The sequence below is a fragment of the Gadus macrocephalus genome, chromosome 6 (genome assembly GCF_031168955.1).
Source record: "Gadus macrocephalus chromosome 6, ASM3116895v1".
Classification (NCBI taxonomy): Eukaryota; Metazoa; Chordata; class Actinopteri; order Gadiformes; family Gadidae; genus Gadus; species Gadus macrocephalus.
Genome location: NC_082387.1, coordinates 26,987,897 through 27,014,975, shown reverse-complemented (window position 1 = coordinate 27,014,975; position 27,079 = coordinate 26,987,897). Strand labels below are relative to the sequence as shown.

Genomic DNA, 27,079 nt, shown 5'->3' with positions numbered 1-27,079 from the left:
ATATCTCCTTTTATGGTCGGTCAGCCATACATTCCTGTGGTCAGCAACTGTAACTAATTTAAACATTAGGTTTACGTCGATAAGCTTTGACATCACCAGGAATAGTTTTGGGGCAGACTCTCTGGCGTCGTGTCAAGTTACACTTATAGAAAAACAGATGATTAGCTACTTTCCACTATTAATGTATCGATATGATATATAGGCCTGATAATACTCATACGTTAACATAAAAAGTCATGTTTTTTTCTCCCATACTGGCGTGGACAAGACCGACAATCTCCCCATCGGCATTTGAAACTCTCAACATGCTCCGACTTATAATGGTTTTCACCTCTTTCGATGCTGTTATCCTCCCCTTGGAAAAAAGTGGAGCAGAGAGATCGCCATGCCTGTACCAGAGTGGTGGTGACGTATATCATTCTCGGCGAGAGCAGCAAGGGGCTGTAGTTCACAAAGCGGCCTCACACAAAACCTAACACTATCAAACTTCTTCGCGTTTTCTATGCATCCAGTGCCTATAAAGACTGGTACCAGAAAATAATTACTTCCATAGCCCATAGGTCCCATGGGCTCTACTGGAAGGGGCGTGAGTCCGCCACTCTATTGAGTAGGTCCAGACTCTCTGTGCAAATGAAACTAGAACTGCAAGCAGTTATGCAGGGGTCCAAGAAGTGTGCATTTCGCCGGCACAACGCGACAAGAAATGTGCATTTCGCCGGCACAACGCGAAGCATGTGTTCAAAACGCTACCCTGCACCTGTGGATACAAAGGATTTGACTGTGGTAGGAGTAACGAGAAGTCAGTGTAGCGTTTTCGCAGCGAAATTTTGTAGAAGATATACAATTTCCTCGTTTATTGCGCCCCCTAATGGCGAAATTTTCCGAATTTTTTATCGAACTTCATTAAGGTTAGCACCAACATGTGTGTAGAATTTGGACTGGATCTGATGTCTAATTTTGGATTTTTTTGGATTTTTAATTTTCAACGTCTAATTTAGCTAATAAACAAATATTCAAAACTCTACCGTTTCGTCATCGAAGGTCGGATCAAAAAACTGTCTATGATTTCTTTGCGTGTGCGTCTGAAGATGCCGTGTGCAAAGTTTGGTGTTGATTGGTCAAGAAATGTGGGAGGAGTAGCGAAAATACAGTTTTGCGGTTTTCGCGATTTAGCGAAAAATATTCATAGACGCAAATGGGCGTGGCCTAGGCCAAAAGATGCAGCAGACTCCAGTGCATCTGTGTGTACAAGTTTTTGGACTCTGGGAGGTTCGGTGTGGGAGTTATAGCCCCAAACGCGATTTTCTAGTTATAGCGCCACCTAGTGGCCGGCATGTCTGGATTTTGTCATCTGCGTAGTGTTCACGTACCTGGATCTAGTCATGTAATTGGCGTGTGTGCACCATTTACGGTTTGGGCTGTGGTACCACTTCTAGCTGGGAATAATAAAAAAAATCCTTACAAAAACAATAGGGATCCAACCTGTTGGCTTGGACCCCTAATGAAGTACGAGAGTCTGGTAGGACCAGGCTACAGAGATACTGCTGATAGGTAAAAGCCTCTCCTTGGATATGCTTGGATGACGGTTTCGATACACGACAATAGGACGCTGTGATTGGTTGAAGTTAAGGGGAGGGTGCGCAGAGAAGAGGAGGAAGGGTTGATCTCGGCGGAGCAGGCAGTAGGCTACCCAATGGGGGCTCGCAGCGCTTGGTTACTCCGGTTATCTCTTAGTAGATGAATACGTTAAGAAGTAGGAGAAGACGGAGTAGAAGAAGAACCGTCTCAGAGTCGGAGAAAAAACATCTCGGAGTAGGTGACGAACCATCTCGGAGTAGGTTAAGAACCGTCTCGGAGTTGGAGAAGTACCATATCGGAGTAGGAGAATAACCTCGTCCTCATGCTGACCACGGTGAGTTTAAACAACGTGTTCAGTGAGTTCAGTGAGGCTGCGGGAGTTGGGGTTGTAGTTCTGGTTGTAATTTAAAGGTCCGCTGTGTTAAATGTCGGGACCACAGCTGGTCAATGCCTTGTGGACTTCTCTATGTTGTTAGTCTTGCGGTGGTTAATATTCACTGTCTGAGCTAAACACATGGTCCATCCATTCGGCTTCGGTTTAAAACGTGTTATAAGATTGACCCACCATTTCCTCATGTTTTACCATCATCACTATCAGGGGCGTAGCTATCATTTCAGAAGTGAGGGGCACAGATTGTTCAGGAGTAAGCCAACTTCTATTGAGGGATTTATCATCCTTGCATTCAATGGCGCCTCTTAGTGGCTGAATAACCAAATAACCTCAAACAGCTACAGACTCAAGTAAAAATATAACCGCAAGACCACTGACAAACCTGAAATGTAGCCTCATTCACATGGTGAAAATGTCTATTGATAAGCACACATCCAGAAGACTCCAAGCAAACACTTCTCAAATGAATTAAGGGCTTTCTTAAAAGCAAATGCCTGAAAAATCTTTGAAATTCTGGGGAAATTAAACATTTGTTGTCAAGAAATCTTAATATTGCAGAGTACAGTATGAAGGAAAATTGGTCAACAAAGAAGTTCCCCTTAATGCCATACTGTGTCTTGGCAGACCGATTCTTGGAAACTAATGTTGATTGGCTGATGAATTTCAGGTGCTGTTCAATGTTGTTCATAATGCTCTAATCAGGATTCAAACTCTCAACCAAAGGATCACCAGTAGACGGCATTATCCCGTTGAGCCAATTACATTCCTGAAATGCATGAAGCCTTATGCCACGTTTATACGTAGCAGGGTATTTATAGAAACTAATATTTCCCCCCTCCGTTTTCAAAAATAACATTGTGCACACAATACCGTTTTCAAAAAAGTTGTCGTTTACATCAAAACGCATAAATACACTGCAGAGTGCAATTAAAGCCATGCAAGCCAATCAGAATCCGCAGAACAACGAATAACACAAGCGTCTTCCTGTAACAAACAAACTGTAAACTTAGGGCGCTCATATGACGTTAAGCATTTCCTGGCGCATAATGTGACGCTTCAGAACATAAAACCCCGTTTCCCCCCGTTGACACGACAACACATAACCGGCGTTTTCAGAAATCTCCACTTTGGCCTGAGTTTTTAGAAATTATCGTTTTCTGTGACAAAAACTGCGTTTTCGTGTAAATGAGAGGCCAAACCGCGTGGAAATATCTGCGTTTTCCCTTTGTGTAAACTGGGCCTTATTCACATCGAGAAAATGTCGATTGATAAGCACACATCAAGAAAACTCAAAGCACACATTTCACAAGAGAATTAAGGGCTTTCTTAAAAGAGTACATATCTGAAAATTTGCACTGTTAGTGTTAATGGTACCCACTAGGGTGTAACGATACGTATTTCTACCGAACCTTCACGGTGCAGGCACTTCGGTGCGGTTACAGGTGGACCGCGGTGCGTAAACGTGGCGTACATAGCGTTAATACGGCGAAGGTAAATGCTTGTTATGCGATGCAGAATTTAAAACTTGAAGTCAGAGTTCCCCCCGGAACGTTGAGCCAAAGTATACTACTCAGACTCTGTATTCCGACTCCGTAACTATGGAGACCCCTCAGCAGCTCTCCGTCGGGATGTCGGATACACAATGCAATTCGGCGCCCGATCGATCTTATATGTTTACCTCAAACCATGTAAGCAGTAAATCTTTTCAAATCTTATTTGGTGTGTTATTGTTCGTTAAGGTGCAAACCGGAGAAGTGATTCCGGAAAAGATTTTGTTAGAGGACCAATCACGGCCCTTGGCGTCTCCGTTGTGTCGACCAGTAGGTCCATGCCTTTTGACGGATAGTTAAAAAATATTGGATGCGCACGTAAGCTACGGAGAGGGTCTCCAACAGACTGTGTGTGTGTGTGTGTGTGTGTGTGTGTGTGTGTGTGTGTGTGTGTGTGTGTGTGTGTGTGTGTGTGTGTGTGTGTGTGTGTGTGTGTGTGTGTGTGTGTGTGTGTGTGTGTGTGTGTGTGTTACCCATACAGCATCTTCTCACCCCATTCATTCGTGCCTTATATGGGGATATACTCTACCCCTAACCCGCTCTCCCCCGTTCTCCTCAACCTACTCTTGTCCCGCAACCGGGGCCTCCACCATAGTTGGAACATGCTAGCTACATAAATTAAACATGTCAAGCTCGGGGTCGCTCCATAGGTCACTGTGTACACTCGTTCACCCCGGCAGCCATATTGGTAGAATCCTGCAGCTTTGCTTGGGGAGAGTGGTACTCATTGTTCAATGTTTCTCCACGCTTATTAGATACATATAGCGTAGGCAAGGTAATGATTACATAGTATCATTAAATGTAAGAGTACATTTCCCCCATAATACAGATACCGGAGCTTTGGCTATCTATCGATATCAGTCCGATAGTTTGTTTTACTCTTGAACAAATACAAAAGTGTGTGTGTGTGTGTGTGTGTGTTTGTGTCATCAGTTGTACCAAAGAAGGTACTGTACGAACTCAACAACAAAACTGTACGAGTGAGAGTGGTTTGGCATGAGCACACACACAACCCGTGACTTCATTTTTCACAATAAGCGGGAGACTGCGGTCAAGTGAGCCGCCATTCGTTCATCCGCGGTTAAGCCAGCCGTCACACAAAATATTTGTGCGCCTTTGGGTGGTATCTCGCAACGTTTTCAAAATAAAACCCTTCACCTACGTGTGTAGATATATAGAACACTAGCTGCCTTACGGCGGCGTCTAGAACGTCTGCACTTGCGGCCATCTTGCCACTCAGCTGCGTAGTGCTCACCCATAACATTGTGTTGGTAGTGGTACATGTACTTTTTAAATAACCATAACTTGCTACATTTTCAAACGGTTTACCAACGGTTTGGTTTCTTACAAACGTTATTAACGTGGTTATAATATTGTACCTATTTTAGAACATTATTCAATTTTTTTTTAGAATCTAACAATTATTCATCAGTATCAAGTATGCAGTGCCGTAACTACATCTCTGACGTTTAGAACAAAACAAACCGTTTGAAAATGTAGCAAGGTGGTTATGGTTATTTAATAAGTACATGTACCACTACCAAGTCAACACAGTGTTATGGGTGAGCAGCTGACTGGCAAGTTGGCCGCCAGTGCGGACCTTCGACTCCATTACGGCACTGCATACTTGATACTGATGAATAATTGTTAGATTCTAAAAAAATTGAATAATGTTCTAAAATATGTACAATATTCTAACCACGTTAATAACGTTTGTAAGAAACCAAACCGTTGGTAAACCGTTTGAAAATGTAGCAAGTTATGGTTATTTAAAAAGTACATGTACCACTACCAACACAATGTTATGGGTGAGCAGCTGACTGGCAAGATGGCCGCAAGTGCAGACGTTCTAGACGCTGCCGTAAGACAGCTAGTGTTCTATATATCTACACACGTAGGTGAAGGGTTTTATTTTGAAAACGTTGCGAGATACCACCCAAAGGCTGTTTAGAGTAAAGGCGCTCGAAGATTTTGTCTGACGGCTGGCTTAACCGCGGATGAACGAATGGCGGCTCACTTGACCGCAGTAGCGGGAGGGAGGGCTGGGGATAACAGACATTGAATGGACATATATTTCCACACGCCTTGCCCATTTATTAAACATGCTTAACAGTGACGATCAGGCAGTCGGAGAGATCGCCAGAGCCTCGCTCATTCTCGACCTGGAGCAGCGCAAGGTCCCGAAAACGACAACCTCCCCAGCTTCCTTGGGTTTAAAAAGAAACCCAGTGGTAAACTGGACACCAATGCACCAGGGTTTGGCGTAAACTCTGACTGGCCCGATCTGAACGACCTGTGTGACTGGACTGGTGTTTCCCTGGAGTGGAAAAGAGCGGACAACGAGACGGTGAGCGTCTCCAAGTCTGTGATCACGGACCTGTCAATAAATGTGCGCGCAACAATGAGCCGCGACGGAACATCAAGCGCGCTCCCCACCATCGGCGCGCACACGCGCGCGCGCACCTTCTAACGCTCAGAGAGCAAGAGAGAAAGGAGCGCTGGACAAGACTGAGGCTGCAAGGGAAGCTTGCCTGCCTCCAGTCAGCTGATCACTCTGTGTCCCACTCGATTCTAAAAAAATGCAGCTATCGATGAGGATATCCTAATTTTTACGGTAAAGGCACTCCTCCAGGTGCTGCCAACTAAACTGAATCTGTCCATCTGGTATCCCAATAATCATGACTCTCACTGTCTACACCATGGACAGCGTCAGACCATAGAGTCTATGTCCCACATTTTAAACGGCTGTAATGTTTACCAAGGACTATACATAGCCAGTAGTGAGGGGGAAAACGGTCTGTCTAGTTACTGGACCAGATGAAATGAGACAGAGAGGTAATAAAGTCTGTCGGCACGAGGACCTTGGATTTAATAAGTAAAGTGGCAACGGTTATACAGAGTCATAAAGCGTGAGAGATCGAATATGTCTAAGTCCCTAATCAGCGCTGATGGTTCGTCCAGAGCTTCGCCTCCGTGGAAGGTCTGCTTCAGAAGAAGATGATGAGTCCCTGTGTGATACAGTCTTAAGCTGTATCCTCCTCTCGATGAGGTGTGTGCGTTTGAGGTGTGCGTGGTTCTGTGTGTGTTTGGCTCCCAGGCCCTGGTACACGCATGTGTATCTTCTTGTGTTCCTCCTAACGGGGAGAGTCAAAAATGTCTCCTGTGTGATAAATTAAAACGGGGGAGTGCCCCCCCGAAGTGTCTCCTGTGTGATGATTTAATGTGGCTCTCAGGCCCTGGTATGGGCAGGCGTATCTCTTGGTTCCTCCTAACGGGGGAGAGCTCTCAAAATGTCTCCTGTGTGATAAATGAATGTGGCTCTCCCGTTCTTGAGGATGACTGTTGCATTGTCTGAGTGTCTACCATTTGCCTGGGAAATGGGGCCTTCGGCTCTGGCCTTGACCTGACTATATTATCATGTTTGTGTTATGTGTTAAAAGTTGACTATATTGTAATGTGACTGCCATGTGATGTGCTCATCTGGCTAGGGTAGGAGTTAGCTATATTTGTAATGTACATGTGATGTACTCAGCAGGTTATTTTTCCCAACAGTAGGGATGGGCACGAGTAGTAAATTCCAAACTCGAGTGATCGAAGGAATTCCTCGAGGATCAATCGAGTACTCGTTTAATCAAATCTATTTTCAGAATGCAACACATCTGCAGCAGGAATAGGCCTGATGAACGGCAATATTACCAACCAAACATGTAATGCTTATTCTCCATCAAAACAGTCAGAGTTATCAGAGTATTCATTATTTATTTTTGCAAACGTTCAAAACACATTTTCCTTACAAAAATAAATATGCGTCTCACAATTTAAATCACGTCGAACCAAGGCCTGTAACGGTTTAAAAAAAACAAAAACGAAACAAGTAGCCTAACCATTGCAAATAATTTAAAGCTGCAAATAAAACGGCAGCAAATGGACTATGGAAATACTCAGCGTAGTAATGTTCTCTACACGGCCGGGATTAAAGCTACGTCTTGCGGCGGTGAAAATAGCCGACACACTTGGTTGCTGCGGGTCTGCTTTCCCGAACTCACCGTTCACCGTTTCAGGAGCATATGTTGCCGCATAGTACTTTCTGGTAGCTCGATTTCGCTTGGCATATTTTACATTTCACCTTATGATCTGCTATTTCTTTAAAGTATTTCAATTCTTCGCTGCGCTTTGCTTTAACCGGCATCTCTTAACTTTTTGAATTCTGGCGTGCCTGCACACGGCACGGAACGCGGCACACAGAAATGGATACATTTCATTTGCTTTGTGCCCACGGCTTGCGTTAGTGGCGCAGACAGAAAATTTATACATTTGCTTCAGAAAACTTTGTGTGTGTGTATATGCAAACTCGAGTTTGCCTGTCCACCAACCGAGTTCATTTGTAACGCGGAGTACTCGAGTAATCGATTCCTCACGCCCATCCCTAATAGCCAGGCATGACAGAATTGTCAACGTTATCACCAAAGATGTGTCACCCATGTTTGATTCCTCTGTTTTATTCTACAAACATTCATGTGTGAAACCAGAAATGTTTCAATGCAATGACCCCATGTATTTCAAGGTATAACAGCAAATACACCAGATGTCATTGTGATTGATGAGAATAGCAGAGAGGTTTTCCTATGGGAAGTTGGTTGCACTTTCGACTCAAGTTTAGAGGAAGCTTTCCAAACTAAACCTTAGTGCAATGCAAGCTATTATTCGTTTAGGCTATAACTGCCAGCTCATCGTTTTTATTTTCGGCAGCCTAGGTCATGTCCACAGGCTGGTGGTCAGAGGCTTGAGAATTATGAGGTTGTCCAAATGTAAAGCAAAGCAGCTTGCAACATATTGCTCAATCTCCTCCATTATAGGCAGCCGAGCTATTTGGAGGAGGAGGTGTTTTCTGTACCCATAGATTTTCTCTGTCTGTTAACCGACTGTTTGAATAAGCTCATGTGTACGTATTGTCTATTCTGTGAATGTTTGACGACAAGTACTGCAACATGTTGTTTCGAGGATGTAGGGCATCAAAAGCAACTGAAAATATTTGTGCCCTTGCAATGTATTTTATAAATGCGGACACAAATAAAACCTACCAATACGATTGTGTGTTCGGCAGATTTAGGGGTTTTGTACCATTCTGAAATGAACTTGTTGGGGTCAATGCTTAACCACGCCCCTTGCTTTCCTATTTGGCTTGGGATACTGTTGAACCAGAGCTCTTAATGGGAAATATCTGTGCTTGTCCCGAGAATGGGGATGTTGTCCGGACATGGGGATGTTTGAGGGAGGCGGCGTAGTCTGGACTCGCATGTTTTGTTGCCCCGGTATCAACCATCATTGGTGTTTCTCTGCCTCCTACCTGAACTGGCAGTATGCGTTCTGTAGCATCAGGGGTAATGCTGGCAGCTGACCCTCCCCGGTATGTTCCTCTGGGCACCCCTAGTATCCAATGTGGGTACCCTTGGTCTGTCTGTACCCTTGGTCAGTACCCAGGATTTGTACCCATGGTCAGTGGTACCCAGGATCTGTACCCATGTTGGGTACCCATGGTCAGTGGTACCCAGGGTCAGTGGTACCCAGGATCTGGACCCATGGTGGGTATACCCATGGTCAGTGGTACCCAGGATCTGGACCCATGGTGGGTAGTATACCCATGGTCAGTGGTACCCAGGATCTGGACCCATGGTGGGTAGTATACCCATGGTCAGTGGTACCCAGGATCTGGACCCATGGTGGGTACCCATGGTCAGTGGTACCCAGGGTCAGTGGTAGTACCCATGGTCTGTCTGTACCATGTTCAGTGGTACCCAGGATCTGTACCCATGGTGGGTACCAATGGTCAGTGGTACCCAGGATCTGGACCCATGGTTGACTGACTCCCATTCAACCCAGGGGGGGGGGGGGGGATTTGGGTAGCATTGTGGTTGACCAAGCTGGACCACATGGGAGCAGGTATTTTACGATGGGAACAGGACGTGTTGAAGATCTTACCCATCTAAAGGTGTCCAGATCTCTGTCGTAAGATCTCCAACATCCACACTTCTTATATTAAGTGATTCCTTGCTTTTATAAGGAATCAACTCTAACTTTAACTTTAAGGAAGACAATATTAACAAAATAAGCACAAAGAAGAGAATTCAATGAAGTATGTTTTACCGAAGATTCAACAAATGACAATATACCAAGATGGTCCATGGATCACCTAAAGTAGAGCAAGACCACCCGGTCTTTGATCCTATCCTAAACTCTCCAGGATATACCATTTGGTAGCTGCCTTGCTGGGTCTGCACTTCCTCAGGGAAGAGGCTCCATTGTGGGTCCCACTTGGTTGGGTTCAGCAACTTAAACAAATAATAAGTAAAAAGCCTACAGAATTCAGATGAATATCAAATGCATTTCCAAAAGTATCGCGAAGAGTAAATACATTAAGTGTGTGGAGGGTACAAAGTCAAACCTATTATCATGTTTATGTTGGCTTAAAGAGAAACCGGGGACACTGGTAAGATAAGGACAGGAGTATATTGTCAAACTCTTGTCTGTAGCAGTAGACCTGGCCCTTAGGCCTGGTTCTACCCATCTTTAGGGGGTTCCTCTACTCATGGGGGTTCTGTCTGTATTAGATGGTTCTACCCATCTTTAGGGGGTTCCTCTACTCATGGGGGTTCTGTCTGTAGCATTTGACCTGGCCCTTCGTTCTACTTATCTTTAGGGGGTTCCTCTACTCATGGGGGTTCTGTCTGTAGCATAGCATTAGATGGTTCTACCCATCTTTAGGGGGTTCCTCTACTCATGGGGGTTCTGTCTGCATTAGATGGTTCTACCCATGTTTAGGGGGTTCCTCTACTCATGGGGGTTCTGTCTGTAGCATTTGACCTGGCCCTTCGTTCTACTTATCTTTAGGGGTTCCTCTACTCATGGGGGTTCTGTCTGTAGCAGTAGACCTGGCCCTTAGGTCTGGTTCTACCAATCTTTAGGGGGTTCTCGTGTGTGGTAACGGGGTAAACAAGCTCCTCCTTTTAGTGCAGCTTAAACGATTACATAATTTTACTGTGATATACAAATTAAGATAAACACAAATGGCTAAGTACCTTTTTAAAACAAAGTCTTTTGCTTTGGCTTGACATCGTTATGTAAGCATATTGCTAATTTCCCTCCGCTCAATTATTTTTGACAAGTTCTTGCACAGGTGGGTCAAGGTAGGACACCAGTTAACCCTGGTAACCTCGGTTCCACTGAGTGATGAGGCTGGTTTGGGCGCGAGGGCATGGGCTAACCTCTGGATCACTGAAGCCCAGTTTCCATTGCTGCATTCTCGTACCAGAGCTCAAAAGAAGGCCCTCACGGCCCAAGAGGTCGGGACTTGGAGCCAATGTCGCTCTGTGTCTGGACGGAATTGGGGGGGAAAGGTTAGGGTTAGGGTTAGTAAAATGCTAAGTATACTGCTCGTTCCATTTGAAACCAACAGAAAAGGATTATATTTCCAGTTTACCCTGTTTTGATTTCAGCGTATTCCTAAGCTATTTGTATAGACTCTGCGCCTTGTACTTTCATTGTGGTAGTATTCTTGAAGTGGAAATCAAGGCAGCTTGACAGGTTGGATCAGAGGGTTGAATAAATGGCTTATTCCAGTATGTCAAGGTACAGACTCGAGGTTGAATAATCTCTAGAGTAGGCGGGTGAGGAGCAGTCTCCAGACCTACTCCTTGGCTGTCGATCAAAGAACCGAAGCAGTGTCTCCCTTGATAAGGTATACGGCCCTGTCTGTCTATGACCCAACAGGCCTTCCACCGCCAGCCGCACAAGACACACTCTTGTGGTGTAATTTCCTGGGTTGTAGCTAGAGCTGTAGCGACGCGTCGTCGACGTAAAATTTCTCCGTCGACGATGGACAATGGACAACAACACAGAACACAGTTCTCACTTTGCTGAGTCTGTTGCTTATTTGGATATATGTTTACCGTTTAATGGGAAAGAAGGCTCGTCGCCTTTATTATGTCCGTGGTCGTCGCATGGACTATACGTCATCCAGCTCAGGTTGCGTAGCCGTGCGTGTGCGCGACTGCGCGTGTCGGCTCATTAGCATATGTACCGTAGCGGCCCGTACCGTAGCAGCACACCTCTCCCAAGTGGCCAAGTTGGCCCGGCCTGGCCAGACTGGCCACACTCACACTGGCAGATTTGAGCACGGCTGGCCTTTTATTTTGTATAACAGTGAAACTATTTTATATATTTTATTTTGTGTAAAGCAGAAGGTATTTTGCTGTGCAAAACTGTTGTTAAATAAAGTATATTAAGAATTTTTTGGTATTTATTTGAGATACATTATGGTTTTTATTAATCGAGCAACAGAAATAGATAACCATCCAATTAGTCATTAGATTAGTCGACTAATCGATGAAATAATCGCCCGATTAATCGTTTAATAAATAATCGTTTACCCCCAGCCCTAGTTGTAGCACTTATAGCGTTCCCGTCTGTCTTGGTTGGCATAGCTACACGACGAGTTGCGGCAGAACAGTCATTGGCTAGTCATTGTTATTGTTAGCTACATTAGCCTCTTTAGCAAACCAACTTTAACAAACAAAACTTTACATTGTATTGCATGCCATGCACAGCAAGACCGTGCAATGCATAAATTAGTGACGGGAATAAAATAATCAAGTGTGTAAGAACATTTCAAATTGAAATTAAAAGGACCAAAGTGGTACAAAAACAAAGAAAGTACATCTCATTATGGGCGCAGCCATCTCAGAACCCCGAGATATTACGACCAAAAGGATTCGTGCCTCTGTGAAATGCCGCAAGAAAGCTGGGAGATTTCCCACTTTGCAACTTGTGCGGGTGGTGTACGAGGCAACTTGAGTGCACCATAACACCTTGTATCAGTGGCAGAGGCACTGGCCTGGCCCCATACTAAGAAACGTGAACACAGAGACTCTAGAGTACACCAACCTTCTACAATCCTTAAAGGGGACCTATTTTGCTTTTTCGACTTTTATGACCTATAAACGTTGTTATAATGATTGATAGTCATGCTTAACCCTACCAAAGTGTCAAATGATGAATGCATTTCAACGTATTCCCTGCTGACAGTCTGGGGTGGCTGTGCAGAGCGCTCGGAACAACGTTTGCGATTCACTTGTTCACATTTCCAGGAAATCATCTACGTAGAGGCACTCCTGCCACGCCCCCATATGCCTGGTCAAATCTGCCCGCGGACCTGCTTCGCAGGTCTTCCGGAAGGTAACCAATCACAACGGAGTGGGGGCAGGAGGGGGGCGAGGGGGCGGAGAAGGACAAAACCGAGGAAGAGTTTCCCGAAAATCGACATCGTTTTTTTGTGCTGTGATTCGTGTCAGGTTGCGCTTTGGGAGTCATTAATGAGAAATTAAGACCAGAAAAGGTCTCTTTAAGCTGGAGTCTGCTGTATGGTGGTGAGTGACGCCTGTGGCCTCTGTTATATGTGCTGCTCTGTCTCCGGGTGTCGCTGTAGTGTACCAGCTGTGGCGGCGAGGCCGAGGCCACGTCCTGGTGTGTGGACTGTGGGGAGGCCCTGTGCCGGGGCTGCGTGGAAGCCCACAAGAGGGTGAAGGTGACCCGCTCCCACCACATCCTGGACCAGCTCCCAGGTCAGTTCCTCTTCCCCGACTGCATGACCCCCCAGGGACCAGCCCCCCTGTGCCGAAGTATCCGAGGCAAACCTCAACTGTCTACATTCCATCGTTTGACCCTCGTCTACCACTATGTACTACTAAAAGTCTTGCAGCCGTGTGGTCTCCGCGTTCCAGTTCCTAAAGATGCACTGCACTCAGTCAGAGTTCTTCCTGTTCTTCACCGAGTGGAATTAGTTTGGTCATTGAGTTTTGCTGATTGACGGCCTCACCTGAGCCTCTCAACACGTCTCCCTGACTAAGGACCGTAGGCCTGGTTGACACGGGTCCTGGTTTAAGAGCGCCGTTTGTCCTCACAGCGGACGTCCCCAGGTCGGACTCGGCGCCCACGGGCATCTACTGTCCCCTCCACCGCGAGGAGGTTCTCCAGCTCTACTGCTACACCTGTGACGTCCGCACCTGTCGCGACTGCCAGCTCATGGACCACCGCGCTCACTCGTGAGTACCGGTTCACTAACAGTACGAGGCAGAAGGTGGGCAGGCCCGCCGGCGTCTCCGAGCTCTGACCCTTTGCTTCCTCCTCCCCCACGCGCCCCTGCAGCTTCCAGTATGTCCACGAGGCTTACCAGAGCATCAGGAAGCAGATGTACGGTCTGTTGGTTCCTGTAGACAAGCACACGGAGAAGGCCATGCAGAGCATCATGCTCATGAGCTCCAGGTGAGACGCGGTCTCTGTGGAGCACTGTAGTGGACTACGGGGTGGGATCATGTTGATGAGATGTGGTGGAATCGCTAAGAGGATGTCGGCCGGGGTTAGGTAGAGCGGGTTGGCTGGTAACCAGAAGGTCGCTAGTTCGATCCCCAGCTCCTCCTAGTTGAGTGTCGAGCTGTGACGGCTCCTGAAGATCTGGCTGTCGCCCTGCGTGGTTGACTCCGCCGTCGGGGTGTGAATCTGTGCGTGATAGTTGTAAGTCGCTTTGGATGAAAGCAACTGCAGAATCATAGAAATGTAAATGTCGAGCAAGATATTTATTTTTATAATTAATATTAATATTGCTGACAGGGCCATAGTCCTACAATACAAGAACAAGCTATAGGACAAGCTATAGGAAAATGAATACACGCGTGTATTCATTTTCAATGAATACACGCGTGTATTGATCCGGGGTTGAAATGGTTGAGTTGTGTTGTGTGTGTGTGGCGTGCAGCTGGGACGGTTTTGAAGTGAAGATTTCTCCACCTGCAGGTTGAAGGAGATACATTCCCAAAAAGTTGAAATGAAGGTCACCTTTCTAACGCTAGTAAAAAGCTTCTGCCTCCACTTCAAAGAGAGACTATCCAATCACTATGCTCAAGTGGCGGTAAGAGAACCATCTTGGTGGGATACGATGCACCTCATTAACCCGGTGAGCGCCGGTGTTACAGCGGCCTCGTTGCGTCTGTTGCAGGCCATCTACACCTCAGAGGAGGAGGTCCTGAAGACCCGGATGAAGGGGCTGATGGAGAAGGTGGAGGACTACACCGTACGGATCAAGAAGCTCGAGGACGACGCGTCGGACATCACGACTCTGCTGGCACGCAAAACGGAGGTAGCGTACAATGAGACGCACGCTAGAGCCACGACCGCTCCAAAGGCTGGGCTCACTTAGAATGGCCTTCATTTTTAAAGAAAAGCACCGTTTTTTTTCAATTTAAATTAATCAGAAATACAGTCTAGACAATGTTAATGAAGTAGATGACTGTTCGTGCTGGAAACGGCTGATTTTTAATTGATTGATCTACAGACAGTAGGTGTACACAGGCCCATTGCCATCACCATCCCTCCTGTGGTCTAATGGTACGTTGTTTAGATACTCGTGTTAAAAGGCGGATTGATGATTAGAAAACCCTCGTGCAATTATCTTACCTCAGCTGAAAGCTGTTGAATGAAAGATAGAATTGTCATGGAAAACAGGAAATTGTCGGGGTGACCCCAACCTTTGGAACGGTAGTGTGTGCGTAAAGTATATTTTTTACTATTTTACTATCTAATCTTCTACCAGACCTATTGGATTCACCTTGGGTTTAAAGTGCAGCCACCACACTCGGCTGCCCTGCATGTCATGAGCTGAACACGCTGCTCTGCCTTCCAGATCAGCGCTTGGTCAGAGTGGATTCTGAGCCAGGAAGTCGGTCCTCCTAAGACCATGACCAAGCCCAGCCTCACCATCAACACTGCCGTCGTGAAGGCCATCCTCTCCCTCGGTGAGTACAGGCTTGTCTGGAGAGGTCAGGGGTCAGTTGTGGTAGTGACCTAGCCGGGCTATTACCAGACCAAGCCAATCGTAGGTTGTACGTTGGTCTGATGCTGCCGTCACTTTCTTCAGCACAAGAGGCGTGATCAACGGGCCGAGTTCAACTGACTCTGTACGCGATTGGCTGCTTGCCGTCGCTTCCGTGTCGTCATTGTGTTAAACTAGCCAATAGCGCGTCCGCTGGCTTTTCCCCTTGACCAAAATCATCAATAATCACGATTATTTTGGTCAATACTGAAATCACGATTATGCATACGATTATTATTGAGTTTGAATACATGATGTATTTATTCAGCAGCTCTCTCCCAAAAAACACTTTGTAACAGAACTGTTTTTAGAAATGTTGCCTTTAAAAAGTACACAAAATGGTGCGAAAGAAAATGTTCAAATCCAAAAGAATCTACAGATATGTATCCAGCTGTTCACTTTCTATAAAACATTGAATAAAAAAAATTATTTATAATAATAATCGAAAATTAGATTATATTATTTTTGTAATCGTTGGACACTAAAATTGAAATCACGACAAACTTTGATTAATCGCCGAGCCCTACATGTGGGTCAACTTGAAAAACGTTAACATCTGGCTTAGGTTAGGGCATAGTGGGACTAGAATGGTCTAGGAGTAGGCTACAAATGCAGTCCAGTGGCTGCAGACCCTGGTATCGTCTGGCGGGGCAGTCTCTCACCTGTTCATGTGTTGCTTGTTCTTTTGCAGGTGAGCTTCGAGTGTCTCAGGTTCCTTTCGCCTGCAAGGAAACCAACCCTCAAGAATGGCCCTCACAGCCCCTGGGCGGTGTGGCTACGACCCCTACGACCCCCGCCGCGTCGACGGCCACAGCCTCCCTCCATCCCCCTCCTCGGCCAGCAACGGCCCTCCCCATAACCAGACGCCCCCCACGCCCCGCCCCGCCCCAGCGCTCAGCCAGTCACCCCTCTGTTCTGGGATCAGCCAGGTCTCATGTGCCTTTCTTTTGCCCAGACCAATCAAATGTAAGATATGCTGCCCCCCCCACGCTGTCCTCATGTGAGCCTGGTTGGAGACCAGTACATCAGCAGACCGGCCAACCGCAGACCGGCCAACCGCAGACCGGCCAACCGCAGAACGGCCAACCGCAGACCGGCCAACCGCAGACCGGCCAACCGCACACCGGCCAACCGCACACCGGCCAACCGCACACCGGCCAACCGCAGACCGGCCAACCGCAGACCGGCCAACCGCAGACCGGCCAACCGCAGACCGGCCAACCGCAGACCGGCCAACCGCAGACCGGCCAACCGCACACCGGCCAACCGCACACCGGCCAACCGCACACCGGCCAACCGCACAGCGGCCAACCGTACAGCGGCCAACCGCACACCGGCCAACCGCACACCGGCCAACCGTACAGCGGCCAACCGTACAGCGTCCAACCGTACAGCGGCCAACCGTACAGCGGCCAACCGTACACCGGCCAACCGCAGACCGGCCAACCGCAGACCGGCCAACCGCAGACCGGCCAACCGCAGACCGGCCAACCGTACAGCGGCCAACCGTACAGCGGCCAACCGTACAGCGGCCAACCGCAGACCGGCCAACCGCAGACCGGCCAACCGCAGACCGGCCAACCGCAGACCGGCCAACCGCAGACCGGCCAACCGCAGACCGGCCAACCGCAGACCGGCCAACCGCAGACCGGCCAACAGCAGTCCAGCATTGTTGGATCGAGCCTTCAGAGCTCCAGCCATTATTATTTTGGGTCAGGCCATCAAAGCCAATCGCAGACAGGTCGAGCCCCCACCACCCCGGTGTGGAACCCTGCAGGCCTCCTTCAGGTCCACATCCAGGCCCCGTCCGGTCTCTCACTAGTGAACTCTGATGGGTCCTTGGTGGTACCAAACGCCCCGCCTCTACCTCCTACGCCTTCAGCAGATCTCCCCCCGGGCGCAGTACAGCCCACCGTGGCCAACCCGTCCAACCAGCCCCCCTACTGCGTGCTCCCCGTCGGGACCACCTTCTACCCCATCCTGTCTTCTGCATTGAGCGGCTTCCTCAAGGACAAGACGGGCGGCCCGGTGGGCGGGCCGGGCCAGAAGGTCATCATGTTGGGGGCGCCCATCACGTCCACGACCCCCACGGTGGTGTTGGACTCTGACCCCCCGGAGAAAAGAAAACCGGGGAGGCCCAAGAACTCTTCCTACCACTCTCTCTGTAAACAAGTCACTCAGACCACAGCGCCGTCGGCGGTGGATCCCGCCACGCCGCTGGCCTTCCCCTCGGGCGGCTCCCCCTCCAGGGGCGCCGGCCGTGATGCAGAGGTACCCGCCGGGCACCCGACTCAGAACCAGATCCAACCGGTCACTGAGGAGGCCAGGCCGCCACCCCCCCACCCCCCATCAGATCAACCCTTGACTGAGAACCAGATCCAACCGGTCACTGAGGAGGCCAGGCCGCCACCCCCCCCTCCATCAGATCAACCCTTGACTGAGAACCAGATCCAACCGGTCACTGAGGAGGCCAGGCCGCCACCCCCCCCTCCATCAGATCAACCCTTGACTGAGAACCAGATACAACCGGTCACTGAGGAGCCCAGGCCGCCATCAGAGCGGCAGACCCCACCCCCCTACTGGTGGGGTCGCCACTCCTCGAGGGTTAACCAGGTCAGGGACCAGAACCCCCTTCTGTACCAGATCATCCTGGATAGTTTCTCTAGCAGTAGCAGTAACGCCGGAGACTCCTTAACCTCTGACCCCGAGCGTGAACAGCCCGGCCCGGACCCCAGGGGGGCCCCGCCCTCCCCAGAGGCTCCGCCCCCGACCACCAGGACGGTGAAGGCCCTGGCAGACTCCTCCAGCCGGGGCCCGGAGGAGCGTCCGCGGGCCCCCAACATCCAGGAGAACGAGCTGACCTCCACCGTGTCCGACCCCGCGCCCCCGGAGGACGTCTCCGGTGTTCCCAGAGGATTGTGGCCCCGGGTGTCCGAACGCTCCCCTCCGTCCCCCGGGGCCCAGGGCCCCTCGGACACCCGGGGCCACAATCTGCCAGCGTACCCCGGCGTGCAGGAAGCGCCCCCCGCCGATCCTCACGGAGCAGGCTGGGCGCAGACGGCCGGAGCTTCAGCCGAGGACCCGGCCGGTCCTGAGACCCCAGGAGGGGAGCTGATGGGAGGGCCGGGGGAGGGCACCGGGCGGGCGGCGCCGGGCCCCTGCAGCCGGGCGGCGCCGGGCCCCTGCAGCCGGGCGGCGCCGGGCCCCTGCAGCCGGGCGGCGCCGGGCCCCTGCAGCCTGTGGCCGGTGGTGTCTCTGTACCGGCTGCCCCTGTCGGCGGGCGCTCCCGGCCGCCCGACTCCCCGCTACCGACTCCACGCCGGAGACACGGAGCAGGAGATGTTCCTGGAGGAGTTGATGGACGACGACCTGGTAGGGAATGTTCTGATCCATCCCTGGAGGGGGTTTGGGGGTCCCACGACCCACTAGCCCCCCGCTGTGGCCCAGTATGGTACGACCCACTCGTCCCCCGCTGGGGCCCAGTATGGTACGACCCACTCGTCCCCCGCTGTGGCCCAGTATGGTACGACCCACTCGTCCCCCGCTGTGGCCCAGTATGGTACGACCCACTCGTCCCCCGCTGTGGCCCAGTATGGTACGACCCACTCGTCCCCCGCTGTGGCCCAGTATGGTACGACCCACTCGTCCCCCGCTGTGGCCCAGTATGGTACGACCCACTCGTCCCCCGCTGTGGCCCAGTATGGTACGACCCACTCGTCCCCCGCTGTGGCCCAGTATGGTACGACCCACTCGTCCCCCGCTGTGGCCCAGTATGGTACGACCCACGGTACCGAGGAGCTGAACCCAGTCCCTTCTGTGTTGCAGCCCCGTGACGAGGAGCAGGACTCCTACCTCCAGCCTCTGTCGTCGCCCGGGTCCCCTGAGGGCCCCCCGGCCCCCGGGTCCCTGGCGCCCTGCGCGTGCTGCCACGCCCTGTCCTGCGACGCCGCCTGTAGCCGGTGTGAGCGCAGCTTCCACGGCGCCTGCCACGTCCCCCCCGGGGCCCTCTCCGGGTAAGAGCGCTCTGTCTGGAGGTCAGAGGGGTCCGCCGCGGTCTGGGGCCAGTCCCCGCTCCCCCCTCCTGGGGGGTGGCGGGTTGAGTGGGCGGCAGTGTTGTTTTTGGCAGGCATTTTAGATTTAGTTTTAGTCTTAGTCTTTTTGACGAAATGCTTCTTAGTTTTAGTCCCATTTTAGTCATTTCTATCTTTGAAAGTTTTAGTCTAGTTTTAGTCTGACGAAAACTCAAAAGGTTTTAGTCTAGTTTTAGTCCGACGAAAACTCGTCGGACTGTCGCACTCGTCGCACACGGCACACTCGTGTGTGCCGTGTGCGTGCAGGCGCAGCTGCGCGCGAGCGAGGCTTTTAGTGTGTGATGGGGGCGTGACTGTTAGGACAAGCAGCTGGCTCCATTTCTCCATTTCCTTTCCGCATATTATAGTTGGCGGGAAAAAAGCATGTTTTGAAACTTTGTTCGTCCACTCACTTACAATTTAGTCTCGTCTAGTTCTCGTCTGACGAAAATGTCTACATTTTTCGTCACATTTTAGTCTTTATATGGCTTTGGTGACGTTCGTCTTAGTCTCATTTTCGTCATGGAAAAAAGGGGTCTGACGACGTCATTTTCGTTTTCGTCTTGCCTGACGAAAACAACACTGGTGGGCGGGGTTATCTGAGGGAGAACCTGAATGCACCGGCATGTACCCCGTGGTGTCGGGGCCCCTGACACCAGGAACCCGTGGTGGGGGGGGCCTCAGACACCAGGACCCCCGTGGTGGGCGGGGCCCCTGACACCAGGACCCCCGTGGTGGGCGGGGCCCCTGACACCAGGACCCCCGTGGTGGGGGGGCCCCTGACACCAGGACTCCCGTGGTGGGTGGGGCCCCTGACACCAGGACTCCCGTGGTGGGTGGGGCCCCTGACACCAGGACCCCCGTGGTGGGGGGGCCCCTGACACTAGGACCCCCGTGGTGGAGGGGCCCCTGACACTAGGACGCCCGTGGTGGAGGGGCCCCTGACACTAGGACCCCCGTGGTGGGGGGGCCCCTGACACCAGGACCCCCGTGGTGGGGGGGCCCCTGACACCAGGACCCCCGTGGTGTTGGGGCCCCTGACACCAGGACTCCCGTGGTGGGCGGGGCCCCTGACACTAGGACCCCCGTGGTGGAGGGGCCCCTGACACCAGGACCCCCGTGGTGGGCGGGGCCCCTGACACTAGGACCCCCGTGGTGGAGGGGCCTCAGACACTCGGACCCCCTGTGGGGGTCTCAGTCCCATGTTTCAGTATTTTCTGAGTTGGTTTGTTGGATCCTAAAGGTGTAGTCCGTGTTCCCGCCCCCTCCTCACCGTCTCCTCCGCTGGTTCTGACTGTAGGCCGGAGTGGGTTTGCTCGCTGTGCCAGGACCTGTCGGACCCCAGAGACCCCTACGCCTCAGAGAGGCGCTACACGCCCTGCCTGAGCCTGCTGGAGCAGCGGGTACGAGGCACCGCCCCACACCAGAACCTAGAACCACACACCAGAACCTAGAACCACACACCAGAACCTAGAACCACACACCAGAACCTAGAACACACACCAGAACCTAGAACACACACCAGAACCTAGAACCACACACCAGAACCTAGAACACACACCGGAACCTAGAACCACACACCAGAACCTAGAACCACACACCAGAACCTAGAACCACACACCAGAACCTAGAACACACACCAGAACCTAGAACACACACCAGAACCTAGAACCACACACCAGAACCTAGAACACACACCGGAACCTAGAACCACACACCAGAACCTAGAACCACACACTCTGGACCTAGAACCACACACTCTGGACCTAGAACCTCACACCAGAACCTAGAACCACACACCAGAACCTAGAACCACACACCAGAACCTAGAACCACACACCAGAACCTAGAACCACACACCAGAACCTAGAACCACACACCAGAACCTAGAACACACACACTCTGGACCTAGAACCAGAACCTAGAACCGCACACTGCCTTCGAATTCATAGAATTCGAAGGCAAACTCATGCGTCTAGTTTGCTTAGAAGCGATATCAGTCATTAAAGATATCCACTTAAGTCGCCACTACAACTACTACAACTGCTTGTTGGGTTTGAGTTCATTGAGTTGTTCACTTAATGTTGGGCCACTGTTTTTCAGTTTTTTTACTTCATTGAATGATGATGTATGTGAGCCCTTTGCACTGATAAAAATACTGACCATTCATGTGGCTGTTTGAGCGTGGAAAACATGAAATGAATGTATGTTGGTTCAATTAACATACCGTACATAGGTTATGATTCTGGATGATTTTTTAGGTAGTGGCCATCCCCAAAATGCACCAGAATACAGGAAATCATATCTACCAAATTCAAAATTGTGTAGCTTCTCTCAGGTCACGTTTAGTTGAAGTGTGCAGTCATGTGGCCCTCCGATGGTTATGATGAAAAATGTGGCCCTCTTTATCATGAAAGTTGCCCATCCCTGCTCTGGACCTAGAACACACACCAGAACCTAGAACACACATCAGAACCTAGAACACACACCAGAACCTAGAACCACACACCAGAACCTATAACACACACTCTGGACCTAGAACACACACCAGAACCTAGAACACACACCAGAACCTAGAACCACACACCAGAACCTAGAACCACACACCAGAACCTAGAACACACACCAGAACCTAGAACACACACCAGAACCTAGAACCACACACCATAACCTAGAACCACACACCAGAACCTAGAACCACACACCAGAACCTAGAACCACACACTCTGGACCTAGAACACACACTCTGGACCTAGAACACACACCAGAATCTAGAACCACACACCAGAACCTAGAACACACACCAGAACCTAGAACCACACACCAGAGCCTAGAACCACACATCAGAACCTAGAACACACACTCTGGACCTAGAACCACACACCAGAACCTAGAACCACACACCAGTACCTAGAACACACACTGTGGACCTAGAACACGCACCAGAACCTAGAACCACACTCTGGACCTAGAACCACACACTCTGGACCTAGAACACACACCAGAACCTAGAACCAGAACCTAGAACCACACACTCTGGACCTAGAACCACACACTCTGGACCTAGAACACACACCAGAACCTAGAACCACACACCAGAACCTCGAACCACACTCTGGACCTAGTACACACACCAGAACCTAGAACACACACTCTGGACCTAGAACACACACTCTGGACCTAGAACCACACACCTGGACCTAGAACCACACACCAGAACCTAGAACACACACCAGAACCTAGAACCACACACTCTGCTCCTAGAACACACACTCTGGACCTAGAACACACACCAGAACCTAGAACACGCACCCTGGACCTAGAACACACACCAGAACCTAGAACACACACCAGCTCTGGTCCTCTGATGTAGACGTGAGGCTGACGCTGTGTAGAGTTGAGGCTGACGTTGTGTAGACGTGAGGCTGACGTTGTGTAGACGTGAGGCCGGCGGTGTGTAGACGTGATGCCGGCGGTGTGTAGACGTGAGACCGACGTTGTGTTGACGTGATGCTGACGTTGTGTCGACGACGTTGTGTAGACGTGAGGCTGACGTTGCTCCTCTCCCAACAGAAGTGTGAGTGCGTGCTGCTGTCCCTGCTGTGCCAGCTGGGAGACCCCACAGAGGTATTCCAACAGTCAGCTCTTTGATGGACCTTCTTTATCTGACCAGCAGCCAAGAAAACTTAAACCCTTCGTTTTATAATGATCGGTTAACTGCAACACTAGGCAAAATAATGATTATTGGTACTTGATAAAGTGCTTAATGGATCACCCTAATTAGATGAGATCCATGGCTGCCGAGCGCCGGTAGTGTGTGACCACGGGGCGGTGGGGCGGAGGGTAAAGGTGTTCTGTTCCTCAGGCTCTGGCTCTGGTCCAGAAGCGGCTCTGTCACCTGAAGAACCCCCCCTACAGAACCTCCTTAGAGCTCATCACCGACCTCCAGCTGGCTGTGGACCTCCACTCCCCCTCAGAGGTAACCCCCTCACCCCCTCCCTCCCCCTCAGAGGTAACCCCTCACCCCCTCCCTCCCCCTCAGAGGTAACCCCCTCACCCCCTCCCTCCCCCTGAGGTAACCCCCCTCACCCCCTCCCTCCCCCTCAGAGGTAACCCCCCTCACCCCCTCCCTCCCCCTCAGAGGTAACCCCCCTCACCCCCTCCCTCCCCCTCAGAGGTAACCCCCTCACCCCCTCCCTCCCCCTCAGAGGTAACCCCCTCACCCCCTCCCTCCCCCTCAGAGGTAACCCCTCACCCCCTCCCTCCCCCTCAGAGGTAACCCCTCACCCCCTCCCTCCCCCTCAGAGGTAACCCCCTCACCCCCTCCCTCCCCCTCAGAGGTAACCCCCCTCACCCCCTCCCTCCCCCTCAGAGGTAACCCCCTCACCCCCTCCCTCCCCCTCAGAGGTAACCCCCCTCACCCCCTCCCTCCCCCTCAGAGGTAACCCCCCTCACCCCCTCCCTCCCCCTCAGAGGTAACCCCCCTCACCCCCTCCCTCCCCCTCAGAGGTAACCCCCTCACCCCCTCCCTCCCCCTCAGAGGTAACCCCCTCACCCCCTCCCTCCCCCTCAGAGGTAACCCCCCTCACCCCCTCCCTCCCCCTCAGAGGTAACCCCTCACCCCCTCCCTCCCCCTCAGAGGTAACCCCCTCACCCCCTCCCTCCCCCTCAGAGGTAACCCCCTCACCCCCTCCCTCCCCCTCAGAGGTAACCCCTCACCCCCTCCCTCCCCCTCAGAGGTAACCCCCTCACCCCCTCCCTCCCCCTCAGAGGTAACCCCCCTCACCCCCTCCCTCCCCCTCAGAGGTAACCCCCTCACCCCCTCCCTCCCTCCCCCACAGAGGTAACCCCCTCACCCCCTCCCTCCCTCCCCCACAGAGGTAACCCCCCCTCCCTCCCCCTCAGAGGTAACCCCCCCTCCCTCCCCCTCAGAGGTAACCCCCTCACCCCCCCTCCCTCCCCCACAGAGGTAACCCCCTCACCCCCCCTCCCTCCCCCACAGAGGTAACCCCCTCCCTCCCCCTCAGAGGTAACCCCCTCACCCCCTCCCTCCCCCTCAGAGGTAACCCCCTCACCCCCTCCCTCCCCCACAGAGGTAACCCCCTCACCCCCTCCCTCCCCCTCAGAGGTAACCCCCTCACCCCCTCCCTCCCTCCCCCACAGAGGTAACCCCCTCACCCCCTCCCTCCCCCACAGAGGTACCCCCCTCCCTCCCTCCCTCCCTCCCCCACAGAGGTAACCCCCTCACCCCCTCCCTCCCCCACAGAGGTACCTCCCTCCCTCCCTCCCCCACAGAGGTACCTCCCTCCCTCCCTCCCTCCCCCCCAGAGGTACCCCCTTCCCTCCCCCCCCCCCACTCCCCCACAGAGGTACCCCCCAACCCCCCTCCCTCCCTCCAGTCCTCCCCTCCCTCCCTGCTGTGTCTCCCCCTCACAGCTCCCGGCTGTGTCTCCCCCTCACCGCCATGTCTCCCCCTCTAGGACGAAGAGCCCAGCCTGTGGGAGGGGCTCCGGCTGACTGCTCTGCTGGGCGTCGACCCCGACCCCTCCCTGAGGGACCCCCAGCAGCCAGCCAGCCCCCCCGGGGACCCGGGGCCCGGCCGGGACGCCGACCGGGAGGAGAGGGCGGCGCATGGCGGGGGCCGCCCGACGAAGAGGTCGAGGGTCACGGGGAGGGACCTGAGGGCCGACGGCTCAAAGCCCAGCAAGAGGAGGAGGAGGTAGAGGGGCCCCTGGAGGACCTGGGGGCCTCTAGAGGACCAGGGGCCCCAGGAGGGTCTGGGGGCCCCTAGAGGACATGGGGCCCCTGCAGGAGCCTGAGGACCAGCCGGTACTACCTCGATTGGACCGATCCTTTCGATCCCTTGTCCCTGTGACTCTGAACTTGAACCCTGGTGCTGGGTGTGAGCGCTGGTCTGCCCTGTGAAGGACCCGTTCACACTCCTCCTGGCACCTCGGCTGATTGTATTTGTGCCGGCATTCTATTGTTTACGATGGGCAGAGGCCCGAGACCTGAGCCCAGAGATCTGGGCGAAGTCCTGAAGTGGGTCAACGGTGGATCCTGGTTTTGTTCGTCCGGCTAAACGCTCAGGGAACTGATCCGTTATCGACGACTGTTTTCACACAAATAAATATATATTTTCAGACCAAATCTGATGTTTCTCATTATTTAACTTTTGATATAAAATACAGTGTGCCCTCTTCCGGCAGACTAAAGCACATGGTTTCACAGATCTACTACATTCATGTAGTTTATCGCAGTGACCAGGTTACATTGCAGATGACATCCCTTTTATTTGTATTGTACTAATTCACAGTGGCCTACATGACAACTCTCCCCTAAAGGAGCAAGGAAGACTCCTTCAGGGTACCATCGGAGACCAGGTACAACCAAGGTACCATCAGAGTACCATCGGGGTACCACACTTTGACCCGTGGACTAAAGGGCAGTTGCTATCCACGGCCAGCAGGGGGCAGTAGAGTAGCAGGGTAACCGTCAGTTTGGTGAGCTGAGACAACAGGACTGACTCGACTGCATTCATGTATAAATATATTAAAATCCACTTACAAAAAAGTTCTTCCTTCTACTCAGGACAGCAAAGACATACCCGTTCATATTTGGTGTTAGGAGTCTTTCATTTCAAGTTCTGACCTTAGTTCCTGTTCATCTGGTTAAAGAGCAGAGATGGGGTTCTCAGTACTTTCATGACGTGACCCATGTGGATGTTCCTTTGACCCCTGGACCCACCATAGCATGTATGCAGTCAAATAAGCAATACATTACCAGGCCTGTTTGTATACATGTATGTATGTCTATGTCTGCATGTACGTGTATCTGTCTGTATGTATTTATGCATGTATGTATGTACTCTTGCAGTATGTATTTACATACACATACAAACATTACTGATACTCTAAGGGTCTCTACTACTGCTCTATTTGTCTCTGCTGCTGTGAACTTGTTGGTCCATTCGTCCTCATCTTGAATCGTTGTCTCTTCAGGCTTTTTCTTTCTCTGTGACTTAAGAGATTCCAGAAAGTCTGGATGTGAATGTGTCTGTTCTTCTCGGGTTTGATGGTCTTCTTGCAGTGTTTGAGTGGCTTACAGTACTGTAGATTTTTCCTAGTTCTAGGAAGCGTAGAGCTTCTATTGGTGCTGTAGAAGTGTTTCAGGTTTGACGTACTCCTTAATGTGGTCTGTACGACTTTACACTCTTTACCAAACGAAATGTGGACATTTCATTTTTTGTGCTTGTTATCTAATTTTTTCAATTTGGGTTCCACCACAGTCCTCTGAAACATAATACAGTGGATGTCTTCAGATAGTGTGGGAGATAGCCAGAGGCAGGGGGACCCCATGTCTAGCTGCTCTGCTACGGGCCGTCCTATGGAGCTCTGAGCTGCTACCAACAGACCATCTGTCTCATCTCACCCCCTTCGTTGATTGCTTCCCTCCCTGTCCTTATGTTTCTCCTTTCTCTGGTCACTCAATATTAGGCTATTTCAATATTAATAGTATAATATTAGATTCTAGTCTACGTCAATAGTAATAATGCTACTATATGATAATA

General features: G+C 51.2%; 1 protein-coding gene across 1 annotated transcript; it reads left to right on the top strand.

Moving 5' to 3' along the window:
• The first annotated feature begins 1,506 nt into the window (after nucleotides 1-1,506).
• LOC132459613 (protein piccolo-like) lies at nucleotides 1,507-25,659 on the top strand. Its single transcript, XM_060054259.1, has 13 exons — nucleotides 1,507-1,912; nucleotides 13,001-13,136; nucleotides 13,478-13,616; nucleotides 13,720-13,836; nucleotides 14,365-14,479; nucleotides 14,567-14,707; nucleotides 15,251-15,362; nucleotides 16,131-18,811; nucleotides 19,265-19,452; nucleotides 20,810-20,912; nucleotides 23,083-23,136; nucleotides 23,375-23,488; nucleotides 24,990-25,659. Exons 1-13 carry the CDS (start codon nucleotides 1,901-1,903, stop codon nucleotides 25,230-25,232), a joined length of 4,155 nt encoding a protein of 1,384 aa, XP_059910242.1. The 5' UTR covers nucleotides 1,507-1,900; the 3' UTR covers nucleotides 25,233-25,659.
• Nucleotides 25,660-27,079: the final 1,420 nt, after the last annotated feature.

Coding starts and splice junctions, on each gene's coding strand:
- LOC132459613 (XM_060054259.1), top strand. Junction 14,708..15,250: donor TGCTGGCACGCAAAACGGAG/GTAGCGTACAAT, acceptor TCTGCCTTCCAG/ATCAGCGCTTGGTCAGAGTG. Junction 23,137..23,374: donor AGCTGGGAGACCCCACAGAG/GTATTCCAACAG, acceptor TCTGTTCCTCAG/GCTCTGGCTCTGGTCCAGAA.